This window comes from Dama dama, chromosome 20, assembly GCF_033118175.1.
Source record: "Dama dama isolate Ldn47 chromosome 20, ASM3311817v1, whole genome shotgun sequence".
Taxonomy (NCBI): domain Eukaryota; kingdom Metazoa; phylum Chordata; class Mammalia; order Artiodactyla; family Cervidae; genus Dama; species Dama dama.
In genome coordinates, this window is record NC_083700.1 from 46,584,868 (window position 1) to 46,608,409 (window position 23,542).

General features: G+C 32.9%; 1 protein-coding gene and 1 pseudogene across 4 annotated transcripts in view; one reads left to right on the top strand and one right to left on the bottom strand.

The window, feature by feature from the left end:
* Positions 1-23,542, bottom strand: part of PTBP2 (polypyrimidine tract binding protein 2) — an 84,292-nt gene that overhangs the window by 21,151 nt on the left and 39,599 nt on the right. For all 4 annotated transcript variants that reach the window (XM_061121318.1, XM_061121317.1, XM_061121316.1 and 1 more), the window contains exons 4-8: positions 21,256-21,428; positions 20,158-20,301; positions 14,550-14,714; positions 14,349-14,459; positions 5,814-6,009 (exon numbers count right to left, since the gene is read on the bottom strand). In XM_061121318.1, the coding sequence (XP_060977301.1) occupies positions 5,814-6,009; positions 14,349-14,459; positions 14,550-14,714; positions 20,158-20,301; positions 21,256-21,428 (789 nt within the window). The remainder of the gene's footprint in view (positions 1-5,813; positions 6,010-14,348; positions 14,460-14,549; positions 14,715-20,157; positions 20,302-21,255; positions 21,429-23,542) is intronic.
* LOC133041815 (U6 spliceosomal RNA) lies at positions 15,787-15,886 on the top strand (annotated as a pseudogene).

The window sequence follows — 23,542 nt, forward strand, 5'->3', positions numbered from 1 at the left end:
ATTCAAGAACTTAACTGTCCTGCACAAACCGTAAACAGCCCTAGTTGACAAAGGAACACTAAACACTTTCAACAAATTATTGTAGAAAAAATGTTTAAATCAGAAGAAAAATCCAAAATTTGCAACCTTCAAATGAAATAAAGGCAGCAGCCATTAGTCGATATTATAACCATTAATAGAAAAATAAAATGGAAGGATCAGAATGTCACCACCTGAAACCACAATCTTAAAGCATCACTAAAATCACTAAAAGTGACCCAACCATATATTTTATGCTTCCAACTGAGATCATAAAGAACATCCATATTCCATATTCCTGCTTTAAAAATGTAAACAACAGAATCTGAATCTAATCAAGGTTTTGGAGCTAATTTCTTATTTATATAAAAGATGCAGTAGATGGAAGAACAGTTTACTATAAAAGGAAATAGCCAGACCAATCCAGACTGTGGCATTTTCTAAAAGGATATAATAACTAGGTTTCTATAATAAATAAGTCAATGAAACTGAGGGTTGGGTGGAAGGAGAGGACTTTAATAACCTTTATATAAAAATAACCTCTATATTAATAATCTTCAGAATAACACTCAGGAGACACAGCTACCAAGTGCCATATGTGGCTCTTGAAAATATCCTATTCTGAACAAATCAACCCTACAAAACGTATTTTGAGACAACTGGGGAGATTCAAGATGAACTGCGTATTGAACATTAAGAGACCATTCTCAATTTTGGTAAGTTTTTATTACCAGGTTTTACTCGATTTCCATCAGGTATGGTTGGTAAGAAAATGTCATTATTTTAGAGAAATTATGGAAATGTTTGAGATGACATAATGTTGAGGTTTTGCTTTTAAATATAACAGAAAAAAATAAAATGTAACAGAAAAAATGAACAGATATAACAAGTGTGGAAACTAGTGAATTGAGATGATGAATATATAGGGTTTATTACATCAGTATATGATAAAAAAAAAACTTTGATAATAAAAGCTTTTAAAAAATCACCATGTAAATAACCTATTAAAAAAAAGCATTCACAAGTCATTTAAAGTAAGTTTTAATATATTAAGTTTTAAAAAATATTTAAAAAATGAGTTTGCTTGTTAATTTTATGCATCATAAACACACAGAAAAGAAAACCAAAGTAAATTCAATTTAAGTTAAACTGAACATCTATCAGTGGAACTGTATCAAGGCAGAGTCACAAGGCATGAATAAAGAAAAGTATTAAAATACTGGGTCAACAGGTATGAAGAATGTTTTTATGAGAACATTAATAACCGTGCTAAAAAGCTAAAATAAAGCATCTAAAATATTACATACTTTCTCTATAGCAGTAATGCTCAACTCCCACTACATAGTAAAACCATCTTGGAATCTTAAACAATTAGAAATGCATGGAACCCCACTCATAGTGATTTTCAGTCTAGGGTAGGGCCTGGTGACTTTGATGTGCAGGAAAACTCTGAGAAGCACAGATCTATAAGGATTACAGGTTTACCTAGATGGTTGTTACATCTATTCTCAATCATCAATTATTTTAATATCAAAATCTCTTACACAAAGTTTGCTTTTCTTTTAAAACTGTATGATGAGAATGACTGCTACACAGAAGGCTCTGAAGTGCTCTTGGAACGTATTAACTGGATTAATTTTTAAAATGTAGATAGCATGAGCATGAAAAATTACTTTTAGCAATTTCCTAAAAGTGATCCACCCCTTAATAAATTAACTACACTTCTTAAACATGATAAAATGATCATTATAATGACATCTCAATTTATAATCTCAAGGATTTTTGATTACCTTGTTCTTTGATGTAGAATATGAATAACTAATAGTCTGTCAGGTTTGTGATTATGTATTTAAACATCAGATTTCTAACTAATTACAAAGCACTCATCTCCATTCTTAAATAAACTACATTTTTGAAGACACAGTGATTCCTAACTCTGAAAGAAAGAAGCAGAGAAGCCACGTATAAATGCTAGTTTTAAAAACCTACTGTGTAAAATAAACCTATTAAAATTTGTAATATTGATTCCAAAATGACTAAACTTAAGTCAACTGCTTAGATATAAAAACCACACAAAATAAAGTGAATCCTCCTAAATATTTAGCAGAAAAGAAATATCACCTAGTTATGTTTCCCTGGTGGCTCAGATGGTAAAGCATCTGCCTACAATGTGGGAGACCCGGGTTCGATCCCTGGGTCGGGAAGATTCCCCTGGGGAAGGAAATGGCAAACCACTCCAGTACTCTAGCCTGGAAAATCCCACGAACGGAAGAGCCTGGTGGGCTCTAGTCCATGGGGTCACAAGAGTTGGATACGACTGAGCGACTTCACTCTCTTTTCTTTCTATCTGTGTTCTTACAGAATTTCTGAAATACAGGGATACCTATAAATTATTTCACTTTGAACAAGTACTGCTTATGAAATACTCAAGCTGAAAATGGATCCTATCAATATTAGTTTGTTATAATTTGAAGTCATCTGACTGATTAGATATCAATGGAAGCAAATAAACAGAGAAAAAAATGTAGTCACCATTCCAGAAGGTATGACCTTACTAGAGCAATACTGCATGTTACTACAAACAGTGTCTGATGACTACTTTAAAAAGTAAAATAGTAAGTGATTCTTCATAAGATTATACTATCCACCAAAGGTGAGTGAAGGGGGTAGGGGTGCAAAAAACGTTATCTTAATGTCCTATAAATGGAAATGCTTGGATTATGATGAATTATTTTAAAACATTTTGTTCCATAACTGGCCAATCTACAGTAACAGTATGAAGTTGAATGCTTAGCTCATAAAATATGAGCAAAATATCCTTAATATACATTTAACATGTGTTGTATATTCCAAAAGAAAGAATCCACACAACCAATTCAGATTTGTAAATATCTCATGAGCATTTAGAAATTATAAACTAGTTCATAAAATGATAAAAATTAAAATAATATGACATCCTTATCATATGTTAATACCCTAGCAAATAAAAGTATTAATACTTAATGTTGGAACAGGAAAAAGTAGAACAGCCAGTCTCATATACCATGTATGTTAAATTAATTATCACCATTCTGGAAAGAAATCTGAAACAAGAATCACAAGGCTTTAACATTTCTTTGACACAACAATTCTAGTTCTAGAATCTAGTCTAAGTAAGGGACAAAAATGTTACATACAGGTACTGGTGGTCACAATGCCACTTACATTAATGAAAAGTATGAAGGGAAACTAAACGTCCAACATATATCCAAAAGTATTATATATCCATTTGCAGGCTATCTTGCTATTATAATTACCATTTTTCAAAAAAAAAAAAACAAAACAATAAAATGAAACACAAAACAGCAAATAGTGTGATTTTAATATTTTACAAGTGTATTTACATAGAAAATAAGAAAAAAATATATCAAAATATAGATAGTTATCTCTTATGAATTATAAATTCCTTTATTTGATTTTTAAAATTTATAACTCACCTTTCAAAAACTACTTGAGGATATTTAAAATTTAAAAAACCCCAGTTAAAACCATTAAAACATGTAAACAATGAAGTCATTTAGTCAAGGAAGAAGAATTCACATATTTTCACCCCAAAATACTTTTCTATGTTGACACTATATGGTAGTTTAAGTGGGCAAATAGTATGTTTAAAAAATATATATACCATTATTACAAAATACTTTATTGCTAAAAAATGCTAACTATCATCTGAAAATGCTGGGCTGCCACAAACCTTCAATCTGTAAAAGAACACAGTATCTGTGAAGCACATTGAAACAAGGTATGCCAGAATATTACACTGAAATCTTCAAGACAGAGCAGCAAGAAGACACCAAATTTACTAAAAACTGAGCAACTTTTACTCTTTCAATGCAAAAACGTAGAACACTTGAGAAATGATAAAAGCACTGAATAAAACAAAAGTTAGCTATGCCAGGACTGTATAATCTTTTATGAGAAAGAGTTCTTATTTATTATTACTTTAAAAAAGAATTCCACCAAGGCCATTACAAGAAAAATGATGATAAACTCCATAGACAAATCCATGACTCCACCCAGAATCCAAAAAACATACACAAATTCATCAAATACCCCCACAATGGGCTCTTAGGGTCCAAGGAAGTGATTATGGGTCTAAGGAAGTCCTATGTTTGAAACTAGCTGAAATTTCTCGGTCTTTTACCATTGTTTCTTTAATGAATTGAATGTAAAATTTTAAACTTCATAGAAACAACTATAAAATCTTGATATCATCTTCAACTTTGGTTATTTTAAGAATTAAATAATGTATCTGCCAAGTACCTTGCAGAACCCCTGGGATCTAGAAGCTATTCAATAAATGTTGATTTTTGTCTTTTCTGTAAGTACTATCAGCAAAAAATTAAGAATTCACAGTAACAATTACAACCAAAGGCCATGTATCACTCATTACTGTCTCATTCTTAACTTAAAAAAAATGGTACACCATAAAATAGTTAATATTATTTACTTACAAGCCAAGTGGAAGAAATAAAGCTTTAAACTAAGCCCACATAGTGATGGAGATTCTCTCAGGAAAGAATGTTATCAACCTAAAGAATTCATTATGATAAATTTATCATGATAAACTTATTATGATAAACTGCTATAACTTCTGCAAGTTGTATTAGACAATCAGAATAAGGGGTCAGTTTTGTCTAAAATTATCAAAATTAATTTCACATATCAAATGCTTCTCTTGTGCATTAGTGTCTCTGTTCATAGATGATGTATCACTTATATAACGTATTTATAAATGGATAACGTTACATATCCACACTAAATAGGTATTTCCAAAAATTATTTTATTTTAATGCTTTTTCTTTTTAAATTGATGAATATAAGCTCAACTTATGTTCATCAAACTCCGGGAGACAGTGGAGGACAGACGAGCCTGGCATGCTACAGTCCACGGGGACACAAAGAGTTGGACAATACTTAGCAACTGAATAATAGCAATAAGCTAAACTATAAGAACAAGTTTGTGATTCATCAATCTTAGGTTCCATACGTCCAGAAACATTCATATAATGATCATCTTACAAACCAGAAACCAAGAATTTCCTGAATACATCAAAAGGAAACTAAAATTTCATCTGAAGTTATAAATCACTTATTTTACTTACAAAATAACATTTTCTGTTATTTTTTCTTCATCTTGACTCTGTCAACTATTAGTTGCAAATATTTGTGTTTTTTTATTAGGTGGGTCTAATCCATTGCAGAATGAGGTGAAATATAATAACTAAGACAAAATGCAAATAAATACCAAAATAAATTTTATATAAAATTCTTCCTAGTTAAAACTGTGTTTTAAGACTACAATATGCTTTGAAAAATCCATACACCTACTCCCATTATATGCTGCCCCTGTTAACTTTCTGTTTTTTTGTGCAGGGCTAAACTGAAACAATCAGACTGGCTCACCAGTCTATCTGAAACAATTAAGACTGAATATGCACAATGGCCTCTAGATAGCATGACTTTAAAGTGTAAATGTTTTCTTAAGAACGCAACAGTATTTTTTCATTAGAGCTTTTCCTCTTCTATTTTGGGAGAGAAGATGAGATAGGTGAAAGGAATGCTGACACAACTTTAATTATACTTATGAATTTAGGTTTTTCTTCCAACAGTATTCATATACATTCTTACCTGAAGAGGGGAAAAATATCTAACATAATTTCTTAAATTTCAAAATGGGAGATTCATTATACTTACTGCAGTTTAACAGGCACTTGCCCATTTGGCAGAAGTGGTACAGACAATAAAAATCATACCTAAGAGAGAAGTCTCCTTGGCAAACGCTGCAGCTATAGCTGGGTCCAATGCAGGTTGTCCATCCCCAGATGGAAGATCAGGTCGAGTATAATCCCTACTTTTATCATTGTTGTATTTTACATTCAAATTCACAAGTTTGGAAAAATCAATCCTTAGGGTACAGCAAGCATTATAAATATTCTGACCATCTAGGGCCTGTAAAAGTGAATAAAGTATATCAGCAATTTTCAGAGATAAAAATTAGAAAAAGTACGACTCTGACAAAAAATTCAACAATGAAAAGCTGCACATAATAAAAGTTGCCAGAAAAGGGATCAAATTCCATACTCTTTTCTTTGCTACACTAGCTGTATGTATATTGTTTTCCACAAATACTACTGTCTTTAAATACAAAATGCTACTTAAATATAAAATATAACCAGTTAAATATACGTGCTAATATACTTTTAACTTAAAAAACCTGCAAATATTTTACTTTAAAAAAACAAAGGTCACAAATATAGGTCATCCTGCCAAAGTAGTACTGTAATATCAATAGTTTGCACAATAGTTTAAAGTTAATTTTATTACACACGTATTTTTTGCCAGATGGTAATACTTATGCTCTAGAGTTGAAAGACTACACTCAATTAGGTCACCTTCAACAAGTTATTTAATCTTTTCTAATCTCAGAATCTGCAAGACAGATGACAATGGCTGCCATGCTTCCTTGCAGGATTATTGTAAGGATTAGATAAAAGACCACATGTGTGCAAGTGTATCATGAATTATAAAGCATAGAAAAAAACATATAAAGCACAGAAAAAAAATGCTGCTGTATGTTTTTTTCTGATCCTATATAATCGCCATTTATACTCCAGCTAGACTGACACCTGAAACAAACTAGAGAACAGGGGAATATATTGTTGATTTTTTATTAGAAGAATAAATATTTTCTGTATAAAGTAACAGTTCAGAAATGAAGGACATGTTTAGCTCTAATTTACTTCAAAAATAAAACAACAATTCTTCTGGTAACAATACATAAATAGATCAAGCCTGATACCTATGTAGATCAAGATCTACTAGGTGTGTAAATATAGAACTGTATTAATAGTAGACAAACATATTTTTCACACTTGATGTTTGAAAGAAGAATTTTTATATTACTTCAGTATGACTACTTTAATGGCTATATTATTGGAAAAGGAACGTAACTGAAACAGACTTAAAAATAGTCAAGAGTGTTCTGTTATGGAAAAAGGAAATCTCAATAGCTGCTTATGTATATAAAGTTTATAGTTAAAATATTTTTAAAATTTAAAATATTTAAATATTTTAAATATTTATTTAAAATATTCCCACTCTGTGAAAAGGGGAAAATCCTTTAATATACAAAATTAAGATTTAAGTGACTATATTTACCAAGCTAAAAGCTAACTTAAAAATACAATTCAACACGAGTTTACCCATTTCAATACTCACATAAAAGGACTACATACACATCAGGATTTGAATTCTATTTGAATTAGGGAAAGCACCTATCATCACATGAGAATGGGAAGTATCAACTCTCTCAGGCAGAGTAATATAAGTATTAATTCAATACTTCATAAGTAATTCTTATTCAATACTTAATAAGTAATTAATTCAATACTATGCTGTAAAAGCAAACAAAGCACTGAAAATAGGTCTTCATTTACTCATACCTATAGGAGAAATGGGGAGCCAGGTAATAGAATCTGTCTCTACCTTATACATGAATGTCATCACTCTTAGGTGACTATTTCAATAATATACAAAAAATCTGATATACTGTAAGAAAAGACCTGGCTTTGGATCATAGTACCTTGATTAATGCAAGTAACATACTGATACAAAATGACTAACTTCAAAACAAGCAGAGTTTCTTTGGGGCCAAGTTCTATCAAAGAGGTTGACTGCCAAATATCTACAATGACTATGCTAACTGCTTGAAAGCTGTCTAGAAACCTTTAACCAAAAAAAAAAAAAAAACCCACACTTTATGTAGGTATTATACACAGGTACACCTAAGATACACACAAGGTATACACACTAGGCATACACAAAACTGTACCTAAGATACAAGGGCTAGAGAAATCAGGAAACAATATGTATATTAGCAAGAGGGAAGAGGAAAAAGAGCTGAGGATACATGATAACAGAAATCCAGGCATTTTCAATAGCTGGCTGAGGTAAAATGACTACAACTGAAGTAAGAAGAAAAATCAAATTAAACTATATATGCAAGCTCACTTTAAGTTCATTGTTATTTGCCAACTTCCAGGAAATAACAGTAGGCACACAAGTCAGTCAGTGTTCAGCAATCAAGATTGTAGTGATCTTGCTGGAGCAAAGATTTCTGACAGTAAAAGCCCAAGTTAATTTGCAAAAAAGCCTCTCAAGTGTATCTATGCAAAGGGAAAGTTTGGAGAGTACATGAAAACAATCAGGAAAAAATATCTTCATAGTAAATATAAGATTTATGTCAAAAACATGATAAACTCAATAAAGATGTTAAATACAAAAGCCACTAATGAAACTTAAAGAAATATACTCTCCTGGAAGGAACCATTAATGATAGGATTTCCAAAAGATACAGTGTCACTGTGCAGTGTCAACTGCACACATTCCTAATAAAAGTAGAGAGTACCCCTAAAAGCTGTGTTACAATTTTCTACCAAGTGTGTTACAATTTCAGGGTTGTATAAATGAAATAATTTTTAAAGATTCAGGTGAAAAGGAGTCTACTTCTATACCTTGAGGGCTTCCCTGGTGGCTCTGAGGTTAAAGCGTCTGCCTGCAATGCAGGAGACCCAGGATCGATCCCTGGGTCAGGAAAATCCCCTGGAGAAGGAAATAGCAAGCCACTCCAGCATTCTTGCCTAGAGAATCCCATGGAGGGAGGAGCCTGATAGGCTACAGTCCGTGGGGTCACAAACAGTCGGACACGACTGAGCGACTTCACTTTCTATACCTTGAAAATACAGAAACTGAACTAGAAAGCCACAGTTAAGTGAGTGATATTTTTGTTTGCCAATACACTGAAAAAGATTTCTGAAAAAGGCATTAGGGCATTTTCATTAATAAGTGCAAGGATCATTTAAAATAATTTCTTATTTGATAATTATCATTTTTACAATGATTGGTGATTACTGGTGGTGACTACCACCCTAAATGCCAACCTCAATATACATAACATTACCTTTTTGGTTGACTTAAGAGGTTTTTTTTTTTTTTTTTAATTAACTAATTGGAGGATAATTACTTTACAATATTATAATGTTTTTTGCCATACATAGACATGAATTAGCCATGGGTGTACATGTGTCCCCCTGACTTCAGAGGTTTTTAAAGAGACTGGATTGCAATATACATGAACCTCAGAACAAATTCAGGAGATGGTTACATTTTTCCCCTCCAACGCTCACTAATAAAACTCCATTTTTAAGATTTTTTTTTCCTGAGTTACTATTCTCTTATAAAATAAAATGCTGGGGGAAAGAATTCCAATTAACTGAAAGTAATTGCCAAAGATCGTAACTAATACATGGGAAGAGTCTGGTTGGCAATGTCACTCACACTGCCTTTACAAGGCAGTGATTCCCAGGGCTTTTAAAACAGAACAGAGCAGTGGGCTCCCAACCCCAAAGATTATAACTGTTAGCTCAGAGGAGCCTGAGTCCCATCTTTTATAAGCAATCTATATGATAAGAAGGTTCTGAACCATATTTTAAAAGAACCCTCTAAGTTCTCTTTCCCTCCAAACCTAAAGATACACTATGCTTGCTAAATGAATTCCCAAGGCACAGGTGACATTTTTTCATTCTCTCAATCATCTGAACAACTATCACTATAGAAGTGGAGAAGCAGGCTTGAAATTCTCTTCCCAAACTACTATTGCTTACCTGTAAATTTTACATGATTTCTACCGTTTTAACAAGCATAAAAATATAGCAACTGAATTACAAAGTTTAGATCTAACTCATTTTATCATACACTGAGATGTACATGGATGGTTGAAAGGCAGGAAGAGATCTACAGCACGCCAGATGCTGGGTTAGTTGTGACATGTTGGAACAACGCCCTCCTGCCTGTGATGTGCCATGCACTGTGCTGAGTTCTGAGAACACCGCAGGCCTGACGACCCCTGTCACACGGCTCACAGTCCAGCAGACCACAGGCACTTTTTTACTTAGTAGCTCAGTCAGGCCCAACTCTTTTGCGACCCCATGGACTACAGCCCACCAGGCTCTTCTGTCCATAGGATTTCCCAGGCAAGAATACTGGAGTGGGCTCCCATTTCCTTCTCCAGAATTCAGACACTTAGTAAGTGAATATAATTTTGATCTGTGGTGGTGAGAACTAAGGAAAGAAGGGATCAAATCTAGTTGAAAGCTTATAGAAGACCTCTCTGGAGAAGAGACTTCTAAACTGAAACTTGAAAGAGGGAAATGAGGAGTTGGTCATAAAGAGATGAAGAGAAAAGTATTTTAGTACATAGAATATAGCAAGTTGTAAGCCCATGAGATCAGAGAATATACAGCATACCCAAGAATTAAAGAAGTCCAATACACATTAGGTGCAGACAAATACTGTTGATTCCATTTAAGAGATACCTAGAATACTCAAATTCACAGTCAGAAAGTACAGTGGCAGATGCCAGGGGACTGGGAGTGGAAGCTGGGGAGGGGACTGGGAAGGTAGTGTCTAATGAAGACGGTTTCAGTTTAGGAAGGTGGAAAATTCAGGACATGGATGACGGTGAAAGTTGCACAACAATGAATGCGCTGAGTGCCACTGAACTGTACAGTTAAATATGGTTAAAATAGTATCTCTTATATTATGTAACTTTTACCACAATAAAAAAACATTAAAAAAAAAAAAAGCCCAATATGGTTACAGAGGTATATGATGAGACTGGAGAGACAAGAGTTAGAGTTTTTATAAGCTATGTTAAAGAAGAGTATTTTTATACCAGGACAAAAATCAGTCATTGAAGGGTACAGAGAAGGAAGAAATATGACTTTAAGTTGAGATCATTCTTAAAACTCACAGTGGTAGATTTAGACTAGAAGGCCAATGAGGCACAGATTTAAGAGATGGCTTGATGGCTTAGATCAGTGCTACTCAAACTGTGGTTCATGGACCAGCAGCCCAGTTCACCTCGCATGACAAGAAGTGTCTATCAGAATTCATGAGCAATCCTGCATGAAACAAACCACAGCTAAAAGTCAGCTAGTTTGTACTTTGGCACAAGCTTCTTACAGCGCTGGAGACTAGCGCTCTGAAAAACACTAGCTTAGACTATGGTGACGACAACAAGAGTTAGAGACAAAAGGATAGCCTGAACAGAAATTTAGGATCTAAAATCAGTTAAGACTTGGTGATAGGCTGAAAGGAGGAAGAGTAAAAGAAGATAAAAGATGATCCAATGCTTCCTGTCTTATTTCTTAGATTGACCTGTGACCTGATCAATACCTGGAAATTGATATATGAAATACAGATTTTAGTATTTTTGCTGGTAGTGGTGGGGGTGACAGGAGTTTAACTGAACACACTAAGTTTGAAGGTGCTCCACAGTTCTAGCCTGGGTCTCTCCAATGTGCAACCTAGAAATAAAGGGATGTGAGTACTGTCAGAATCACAAAGTGTAGCTAAACTGTGTGTAACAGGTGAGGTCCCCCTAGAAGAAGGGGAGGGATGTAACAAAGAATGAACAGAGAGGTGGGATATATCTAGGTGAGAAGTGTTAAAGACCAGGAGAAAAGAGGATTTTAAGAAAGGGAAAGACAGATTCAATGTCAAAGATAAGGACTGAACAATTCTGTTGAGATTTAGCTACTCCAGTGGCCCCTGGAGTAGAATTTTTGGGGGAGAATTTTTTGTGTATATGGGAGCTGAAACCAAATTACAGTTAAGTAGAGAAATAAGAAGGGAATAAGTATAATAAGCAAACAAAGACAACTTATTTAAGAAGTCTGGTAATAAATGAAAAGAAAGGGAGATAAGGTGTTAGATGGACAAATAAATGGTATATGGAGTTAAGGGAAATAAATTCATTAAAAAAAAATGAGAAACATTTAAGCACGCTTGAAACACTGGTGAGAAGTAACTAACATGGAGAAAAATGTAAGAGAAAGGAGAAATAAAAGTACAAAGACTCCTAGGAGGCAGAAGAGGATGGTATCTGGTGTTTACTGGTCTTAGAAATATCTATGCCTTATATTTAGGAGAAAGAAATCTGTGGGTATAAGTATATTTTGTGAGAAAAGTTGATAAGAGTTTCTATCTGATAGTTTCTATTTTTTTCTGAGAAGGAGTAGGTAAGGTCGTAAGAGTGAAAGGCAACTCGATGGAAAGACAAATTTCTATCTGATACAGACAACTGTGGAAAACGGGAGAACATGCTGACTGAAGAAACGTGGTAAGATTTTGCAAGCAGAGTAGAGGGCCTATTTGTAGTTAATGCTGATGAGTTTAAACTGGTATCAACTGGTTAGATTATGTGATATTCTCTGGCTACACTCAATAGTCCAGATAAAGGTATGAAGAAAAATACTGGAGTCATCAGAAGTATAGGTTTTAGATGGAGTCTGGATTACAAGACAATGGGACAAGCAAGATTAGAAAAGAGACTCCTTTTTTCTTCTCCAATAAGTGAAATATAGTTGAGCTCAGATACCAGAATAAAAGCTTAATAAAGTAATTATCTCTTTGCAGATTTTTGTAGAGAAGACCTGAGTGTATATAAACATTCATAAACACCAGCAGTTTAATGCTTATTTTCTGTGCAGAAGATTGGTTAAATGGAAACCTATTAAATACTGAAAAATATATATAAACTACTTTCCCCATTGAATCCCAGAGCCCAAATGAGGTACAATTCTAAATCAAATTCCATTTCACTGGTCCTTTACTAAACAGTCTTCCTCTGGATCAGAAGGGAATGACAAAAAGAAAATATTTCACATTAAGAAAAATGTGCACTATATTTAAATTTGTTTGAAGTTGTGAAAAATGCCATCAAGAACATGGCTTCTAGACTGTCTGCTATTGATCAAACCTCATACCACAATTATTTTGGTATCTCTTATCTCCAAAGCTGGAGGGCTGAAGCATGTTAGGAAAGATAATTATTTTTGAAAAAATAACTATAATTGCTAATTTATTCCTGAAAAAGGAAATATGATTAGATCATGCAACCGGGAACCACTGAGTAGAAACAGTGAAGAAGAGTAGACTGAAAAAATGTCTACTTTACAGATGTGTACATTATAAATCATTTACCACTTTGAATCTTGAGCATCTGCTAACAGGAAAAATTCCTGTTCAGTTTACAATACATAGTAGTCAGAAAAAGAATGAGATAACAGCACTTGGTAAATCATTTCAATTATGCTATTATTACTAGTAAAGTCTGTCTGCTACCTGAAGCTACTTCTGCTCCCCAAATGAGATTCTAAGAATGGAAATGAAACAGTAGTTAAAAATGGCCTGGTTTCAAACAAGCTATCTTGATCTGGAGGAAGCACTGAAGTAATACAGCGTAATCAGTCTGAAAGTAAAAGAGTGAAAGAGAGAAAAAAGAAGTAAGACAATTTTAAGCAGAGACCGCTGATTTTAAAAAGGTTTAACCAATCCAGTATTCTTGCCTGGAGAATTCCATGGGCAGACAAGCCTGGGACTGGCTATTACAGTCCATGGGGTTGCAAACAGTCAGACACGACTAAGTGACTAACACTTCACACACACAATAAATATTTAATTTTTTAATAGTGGAATGAAAATAACGGTATTATACTACAGCACAAGAAGTTAAAGAGACAAAGGAAGATTTAAATAAGACAAAGACTGGTATGCAGTTTTCAATGGTAGTAGCCGTGACACGGGTACATTTTACTGCTTTGAATAGTTTCTTACCCTCCATATATAACAACAACAACAAAAAGTAAGTGATTGGAATAAAAAGGAGCCCAAGAATGTATTGAAAGAACCTATCTTTTAAAAAAATACTTAAAAAGAATACTGGAAATCAACTGAGAGCTTATCACAGCATTTGAGCCACATGAGTACTGATATATTTCAGCCAAAGTACCTTACAGCTAATTAAGTACTTTGAAACTCCCACTGGAAAATGTAAAATCTTATACAGGTATGCATGCATAATATAATATAATCCTGCTATATCCTCAAAAGCACAAAATATTTGGACCTAAATAAAACAAAAATGCAGAATATAAGCCTATATTATAGATAACTACAAATATGACAATTGTTAAAAATAAACATTTCTTTTTATCACAAATACTAAGCTTTCTAATACTATCTCTATGGCACTGATCTATGTCATCTAAAATGCTATATGGTATTGCTGTTATGTCAGTATTAGTTACTGACATAATAGTAATATTAATAATATATAAATAATAATTGTAATTATAATATTAATGATATTAGTTATATATGTGTGTGTGTGTGTGTGTATATATCTACCACTGAAAATTATTGCTCTCAAAAAAACCTAGACTTACTAGTTTTGCTTGCTGAGCGTTTACTGGATCGCCATACTGGAGAAGAGCTTGAAACTGGTTATTTTTTGTAAATGTGATTATCTTCAATACAGCACCAAACTTAGAAAATATCTGTTAAAATATTAAAATCAAAACAAATTATATCTACTGTATTATTATTTCTCCATTTTATAGATAAAATGCAAATTAAATTAAACTTACTTGGTGAAGAACATCAAGCGTTACAGGATAATACATATTGTCAATGATTATTCTGAGCACTGGACTCTGGGCTGGAGTCACTGCGCTCTCACTGACCGTGGTGCCGCTGAGAGGAGTGTTTGCTGTCTGGACAGCAGTCACAGCCTGAAGAACTGCTTGGGCACGCTAAAAATCAAAACATAAGCACTTTAGAATATTCCCGGTATATTCACTGATACTTTGCTACATGCTACAGTATTAAATTCTTTTCTAGAACACATACGGATTAAATAAAATTTAACACTCATTCAGTAAATATACTTTTAAGCACCTTCCATAAGCCACATATTGTCTGTTTACAATTCAAGTATAATACTAGTATTTACCTTGAAACAGTTGCTGAGGGTTTGGGACCAATGCTGAATAAGATAGATAAGCCATGTAATTTATTCTCAAAACAACAAGATGTGGTCTGACAGATTCAGAAAATGTTTTAAACAGAAACTTAGAGAACAATGAAACTTTAACATTATTCATTCCATAAAAAAGGCAGATGGCAAACCTTAAAAGGAAATTACTAGATTATCCAAAAGAACTCCTATAAAGCTTATTATTTCTAATAAATCCTAAAAGAGAAATATTCAGATACAAATTTTTTTTATACTAGTGTAACTTTTGAAACCAAAATTTTTACAACAGAAACTGATGTATACCACAGTACACAGCCATAAAATTCTCAGGAATACTTCAAGATAAAATATAAAGAATCTTCCATCCATGTTATTGTTTCTAATACATCATTAATGGTAAAATGCACTATCCTTTTATGTAGGACTAATAAGATATTGCTAATTGAACCATGACAGATCAACTTATAAGACACATCTTGATTTCTGAGATTTTAAAAGCGAAAAAAATATATATGGAATTGAGAAAACACAGTATTTTTAGGAAATATGTCAACTAAATCTATGTTAAATGCTCCAAAAAGACTGCCTTTATTACCATTATGTCTTTTCTATTTCTCTGACAGATTCACTGATAAGGAATAGTTTGTTTTCTACCTTATCTGGGGTCAAAAAACCTTTATATAAAGGCAAATAACTGTTAAATATAATAGTAATTAACACCTCTACGCTAGCTTTATAGTTTGAAGAAGCTATATTGGCAGATGAACAGGCATATAAACAAAGCACAGCAATAAATGAAAAGGAAGACAAACACAAAAGAATACCACCACTTATGTAAGGAAGGATCAGTGCTCCCTTTAGCAGCACACATACCAATATTGAAACAATACAGAGTTTAGCATGGTCCTATGCAAATATGACCCCCAAATTCATGAAGTGTCATTTTCTGGGCCTGTTAGCTAAAGTGGTGCTGGTAATCATTTTGCAAAACATAAATAAATCACATCAGTTAGTTGTGTATCTTAAAACTTACACAATATATATGTCTATTATATCTCAACAAAGGTGAGGGGATGCTCATTTCACTGAAATAATATATACTCTAACTAGGAAATCACATAGCATAATCTCAAAGAGATCACACACTCCTCTAGTCAAACTTCATCATCTAAATGGTAATTAAATAAAACATGACCTATAAATTTATGTTAGCTAAAGTGACTAAAATCCAACATTTTGAAATATATGATAAATATTTAATACAATGGACACATTTACACTACTATTAGAACACATAGCTATTATAAAAGAGAGATGAAAGTATTTCTAGAACAATGTTTGTTAAATATTTGAACATATTTAGTCCAATACAAATTTAAATAAAGTATTTTAAGTAGCTCATTGCAATATCAATTTCTTCATTAGTGAACATGTCTACATACATTTATTATAATAAGCATGGAAATATCACAACTTACAACAACTCTAACACCTGCTATTTCAAATAATTGAACACTTTCTAAACAGGAATCACATGATCATGGTATACTATCCAAACAGTGTAAGAAGTTAACTTTTCTCTGCAACTCACTCATCCTGTATGCTTTCCCCTACGAACCCTCACAATCATCTTGGGTATTCTTCCAGAGACATCACCTACATATTCAAGCATGTATGTATATACATACTCCATACAAGCACATAAGTACTTATCTACTGCATATTTTTCTTTCCAATACTATATTCACTCTTCTACATCTTCCTTTTTTACCTTAACAATTATGTTCTCTACTATCATTAACAAATAACTTCATTCATGTTTCATACATGTTTTAAAAATATTCATGGAGCAGAGGTGACCTGCCAATCTAGATTTTAATTAAACTTTGTATTGAAACAATCATACACATAAGAGGACACAAATCATGAGTATACACAGCTCAATAAAATATCAAATAAACCGTATCTGTGAAAGCGCTATCTAGATAAAAAACAGAACATTACCAACACTCCAAAAGCCACACACATGTTTTCTCCCAGTTATATAAATGGAATGTACTACTCTGGTCTGGATTCTTCCAATAAACATAATTTTTATGATGTCCATTCAAGTTTTGCATGCACCAGTAGCTTGTTCATTCTTTTGCCAGAGAGTATTCCAACAAATAAATATACCACAACACATTCTACTGCTGCTCAACATTTAGATCATTTCCAGCCTTGGGTAATTACATATAGTGTGCGATGAACTTTCCCATACATATCTTTTGATGCACATATATATAAATTTTCTCAGATACGTGACTAGTAAAATTACTAAGTCAAAGAACAGGAATATGCTCAGCTTTAGCAGACAAATGAAGATTTTAAAAACCATTCTACCAACTTACATTCCCATCACTTATTTATAAGAGTTCAAGCTTTTCTACATTGTTCCAACACTTGGAATTACCTCATTGTATCCAATACGGTAGTCATGGCAGTATCTCACAGTGATTTTAAATTGCATTAAAGGTTCTTAATCCAAACCTAATCTACTTCGTAGATCAGAGGATGGCTTTCAAGGAAACTGGCTTACGGAAACTTGAAGATGTCTAACAACTGGTCATATGAAGTGTGGGATGGAAACTTGGCACAAACATAGGCAGGCCACAATATTTCAGGCAAAAGTGACAGCACAGAAACACAGTGGCCTCCAAAGACAAAATAAGAGAAAGTATGCCATTACTACTGAGATAGAAGCACAGGAAAATGGAGGGGGAAGCAGCCACAGTCAGAAACAGTAGTCATCTCAGAAAGAGCCTTTATCCTGAGCATGAAAAGAAACTGCTGCAGGGGAGCAAGTGAGATCTGTGCATTTTAGAAAGATACACACACACATCTGTACTAGGGAGAAAGTATTCAAGACAAAAATTAAAGGTCGGTAAGAGAGTTACTGACTTCCCTAGTGGCTCAGATGGTAAAGCATCTGCCTACAATGCAGGAGACCTGGGTTTGATCCCTGGGTCAGGAAGATCCCCTGGAGAAGGAAATGGCAACCACTCCAGTAATCTTGCCTGGAAAATCCCATGGACAGAGGAGCCTGGTAGGTTAAAGCCCATGAGGTCGCCAAAGAGTCAAACACAACTGAGCAACTTCATTTCACTTCAAGAGTTACTAGGTAAGAGATGGCTGTGTCTGAGCAACTGAAGTAGAAAAAAGAAAAGAAAACTGGGCAGATATTGAGAAGAGTGAATTCATAGGACTTGCAACTTGATAAAAAGTTGTGGAAGAATTTATGGTTGATGTACACATTCATCTCTCTTTTGTTATAAAACACTATTAAAATGCCTATAAATAAATACAAAATGGAATAAATGCAGACACTGAAGACAGGTCATCACTGGCTGAGAATAATTTTATCAGATTCCTGGAACACAGAAATTGCATGGACTGAAGACACAGTGAACACATAGCAAAGAGCGTTTGCATTGGTAGCAGCTATAGGAGTCAAATTAGAAACTGGCAGGTACACAGAAGGAGGTGAAATGGAATGTGAAAATAAAAGGATTAACAGAAAGCTTGGCTAACAAACAGCTAAACTCTTCTTCCTCCTCACCATCAACCAACTTAGTAAAAACAAAAGCAACAATTAAACACCCCCTTAAAAGAACAGAAACTCTAAAGAGGGTTTTAAAGGCCAAAGTAAAAACCTCTTTGGCATTTGGGGGAATCCTAGTTCAGCATCCAACTCATTACTTTACTCTAGAGGAAAGCACGTAAAGTCCAATAAAACCTAACTGTCGATTCTGAAATATAAAACGGGCAATGAGAGCGGGTGGGTTGAAGAAAGAAAGCAAGATAAACATACAGCTAATACTAAGGAAAGTAAAAGATAGCAGAGTGTTTAAAAATACCATTAATTAGTATCTATAAACAATGACCAATTGTAATACAAAAAGGCTATCAAAGAAGAACTTTGGAAAGTCAAAAATATGGCTGTAACCTTTTTCTCAACAGAAGGAACGTTGCACTGATTATTCCTGATGTCAAAAATAACCAAAACTGTAATAAGTGTTTTACTCTTTAATCTCTGAGGTTTGTTACTCAAATGTCACCTGTCAATCAGGCTTCCACTGGTTATCCTATTTGAAATTACAGCCCCCACCCTCACACCCCACCACAGATATCTACAGATGCCTTATCTTTATCCTTTCCACATCCTTTTCATTTCAATCTTTTAAAATGAGAGTGTATTCACTAATTACTTTATTGAAAATATTAACATGTTAAACCCAACTGGGATACTAAATGCCACTTTAAGTAAAAGGAATAGAGAATAGGTATTTTCTTTTGATAAATTGTAAGAAGTACAACTTCTGGTTCAAAAGTAATGAAAATTACCAAACTTAAAAAAAAAAAAAAAAACCTGAAATCTTAGCCTTATCTTTTAGGCAAAAAGTTTTACAAGCTTATTGTTATTATACTATCAAAATGATCTTCAGTTATTTTTTACAAAGGTTAAAATTTGTGAGGATTATTTTCCATTTGCTAAGTCAAGAGCCAGACACAGCTTTTTATTTTACTAAAACAGATATAATTAGCTAAAAGCTACATTAAAAGAACTAAAGTTTCTATATGACTGTTTACTGCAATCCTATGTGTTTATATCTAAAACCACTCTTCTATGATACTTTTCTAAAGAAACATTAATTTTAAATAACTAGAAACTTCTACCTGAAAAGATCAACATATTCATATAGTCTTAATTCTTATATTTCCCTCCAGGAAAATCATTAATTCATCTTTAATAGGAATTTATCCATAAGAAATTAAAACCTATAAAAAGTCAAATAACCAAAGGGACTGAATTTCATACATTAAATCTAATCAAAGTTGTATAAACAGTTTATAGTTAAGTCCCACCTCAGACAGTTTCTATATAAAAGTTTTAATTTGTACAAAGAAAAAGAACTTTGACTAGAACCTTAAAAAAACTGAAAAGATACTATTTAATTTATTCAATACTAATTTAAAATATGAAAATAACAGACTGCACATATGTTCTGTAAAGTAACATAACATTTAATACTTAGGGACATACTGCAAGAAAATATAACAACAACAAAAAATTTAAAAGATCATACAGAAATCTCCTCAGTGGTTAAAAATATCTTTTCTCCTAATATGAGTCTTAATATGCTCTAGGACATTTCATTTATGAACCTACACATACTCACTTGGTTTAATGTATTATCTGTTTTTAGTTCTTTGTGATTGGAGTACTGGATATAAATTGGTTGGTTACGGAGGTGAGGTGTCACAGCAGAATAGTAATTAACCATGGTAATAGCTGCTTCCTCTGTTGCTAGTTCCAAAAACGCCTGAAAATTGCAATAGCAAAAATTATAATACTATGAATTAAATTCAAATAAACTTCAATATCTGTGTAATCTATTTGGTTCATTAAAAAAATCACTACCGAGAATTGCCCTAATAAGTACAATCAGAAATCCTTACTGAAGCTTAGAGATACAGTTAAAGCTAACCTCAGTAGATAGCTCTTAGCATACACAGCATTTCTGCCTTCCACCTCGGATTTCCATACATTACAAATGTAACTCCTCCAACAAAGGCTAGAGAAAATAAAACCCAAACATTTTCTAAAATCAGAATTTTACCATGCCTAACCTAGAAAATATGAGATCTCCAAGTTGTTTTTAAAGCATTTATAATCTAGTAGAAGAAAAAAATTAAATGTCATCTTATTAGCAATATTAACTATATTTAAGAGAGCATTAAATTTCTCTAAATTCTTCTAAATGGTATCATTAGGAACTTTAAAACAAAATTTGATTTTTAATACACCTGGACCCTACTGCTACAGATGTATCTATTCAGTATAGATTATCTGGGACTAATAACTATTTTTTTCTAATGCAATCAGATAAATATTTCCCTGGGATAAGCTTAAAGGTAAGATGATACTAATGTCCCTACTGATTTCTGATATTACAAAGAGTAAAGCCACAATAAAAAAAAGTTATTACATCTGTATTTCCCACAATCTCCTTGAACAATAGTTCCACTACAGTTCTAAAGTGAATTTACAAAGCAAAATTTTAAAACTACAGTGACTTACTCATTTTAATTCCCTAGCATTAATTTCTTATACACAGCTACTAGGAAGAGTCAGAGCAGAACTTTTGTCATGCTCCTTAAGAAAAGTAACCTACTATGTATAATTATATAAACTATCATTTCATCAGGCGACAGCTAATTCACACTTACAGGACAGTTTGGAGCTTAACATTTTCTAAGTCCAGAAATAAGTGTACCTGATTTTTTCCTTTCAGCATAAGGATGTTGGTCACCTTACCAAAAGGTAAGCCTAAAGCAATAACTTCAGTTTCTGTCACTTCACCAGGCAATTTTCGAATATGAAGTACACGAGAAGGAGCACCATCCATTTTATCTTCTCCTTTGAATTTTTTACTATCATTACCATTGGCTGAAAGAAAGTAAAGAAACAGTTATTATGTTTATCTTATGTGCATAAATAAAAATCACAAAACAAACTTCAATAGAGAACTTAAAAAAAACATAGCTGAGCATACTTGTGATACTTCCTAAAAACTTGAAAACATGGTTTGCAGAGTAATGGAAAAAACTCACATCCACCAATTACTACTAAATGAACTCATCAATTAAGATTATTATTGGGTAGAGGTATTTCTGGATAGCATATGTAGAGTAACAAGTGACAAGTAACAAGTAACAATTTCATTAAAATGAAATTTCATAAAGAAATGGTCAATGGCTACACAAAACAATTATCTTACAATTCAATCACCTTAACAGAATAAGGAAAACACAAAAACAGTGAAAATTTTGACTTAGCAAAGTCAGGGATACTGTATTTTACCTGAAAAATTCTAAACTGCTCAAATTGGAAAATGTACTAAAAAATGGAATCAGACAATGCTTTAAAAATTATTATGCAGTCAATCCACAGTATGGCTTATATTCCTCTACCTAAATATTTTATCACTATCAACAATTACGTACTATATTATCACTCATGGACTTGATTATCTTCTCTGTTACTCTGAGCTTTAGAGTGATATTTTGAACAACAAATTAGTTGCCTGCCTTTATTCCAAAACTTTACCAAAACACAAAAAAACAAAAACAAAACTTATGAAAGGTACAATAAACAGAACATCACCTAAGACTCAAGGATAGTTCTAAGAATCTATTAAAATGAAAAACTCTTACACACAGAGAAAGATACATGTATACTCCATACTTACTCCCAAACATTCAATACAATAAAACTCTAAGACCATCTTGATCTTCTAAAAGTATCCTTAAAATTTACTCAAACATCAACTCTTTTAACAGTTACTGAATATCAAGAAAATGTCTGGCATTTTAGGTTCTGGAGTACATCAGTGAACAGCAAGCAGTAAGAGCCCTGATGTTCTCTTGTTGTCTAGTGAGACAGATGGCCTACCTAGTACATGAACCAGATAACTTCTAGAGTGGTAGTGCTATGGAGAAAGTAAAGCACAGTAATGTGATTAAAAGTAACATAACAGAGGATTTGAAGAGGGTGATATTGTAGTGATTTAACTGGATGATAAGAGATATGTGAACTCATCTGATTTATCATACAACTTGAAGTGTCAATTAAGTCACAGCTTAAGAGTTACATTGAACTTTATATAGCCAATGCATTATACAGCCAATGCAATGTTGTTCAATGCAATAAAGATTCCATAGGTTACTTTGAACAGAAAACTAGTTAAGTTCTACTTACTACTATATATTACCAGAAAAATCTTGCTGGCTAGCTCTTCATCACTCCAGAAATAATAAAATCTACAAAAAGCTTTCCACATCTCCTTTCATAAGTAAAGAAGACTTGTTCCTGCACAAGCACCTGAAATTATCAGGAACAGGCTGAATTTCTTATTTTGTAGCATCTCATTTTAACAATATCATTGGGTCTGTTTAACTGATAATGTAAGTTAAATCAGGGAATCAAAAAAATATACATACACCATAAAACATACAACTGACATAACAAAATGCATTTTCTTCTAAGGCCTTTTCTTGTAAAGCAGTCTTGAGATTGAGTTCTTGTACATTCATTTGAATAACAAGAATGAATACTTCACAGGCCAACCTACAGTCACATGAGATATACATTATAATATGAGGAAATTCAAACAGCAATTTTCTATTTCTCCTAATTTAGCCTTTTTTCCTTCAGGGAAAAAGCAAAGGAAAAAAAATCACAATAAAAATACTACCCATCACTACACATAGAGGGAGAGAAAAACTCTACCTTTATCAAACAATTCTTAGAATATAATTTCTAAAAGACAAAAGCCTGCCTAAACCTATTATTAAAAGAATAGAAGAGTTAACTGTTTGATTTTGTATTGCATGATTTCTAGACAGTAGAGGGTAAGTGAAACAACTGAATAATAAAGTTTAGTAGATGGGACAGCTTTCACAAAGAAGACGACAAATAACTTGGTTTTGGTTTTTTTTTTTTTTTTTAAGATTTATAGAAAATTTGCATTTATATTTAACATTCACTGAAAGTAACCTACA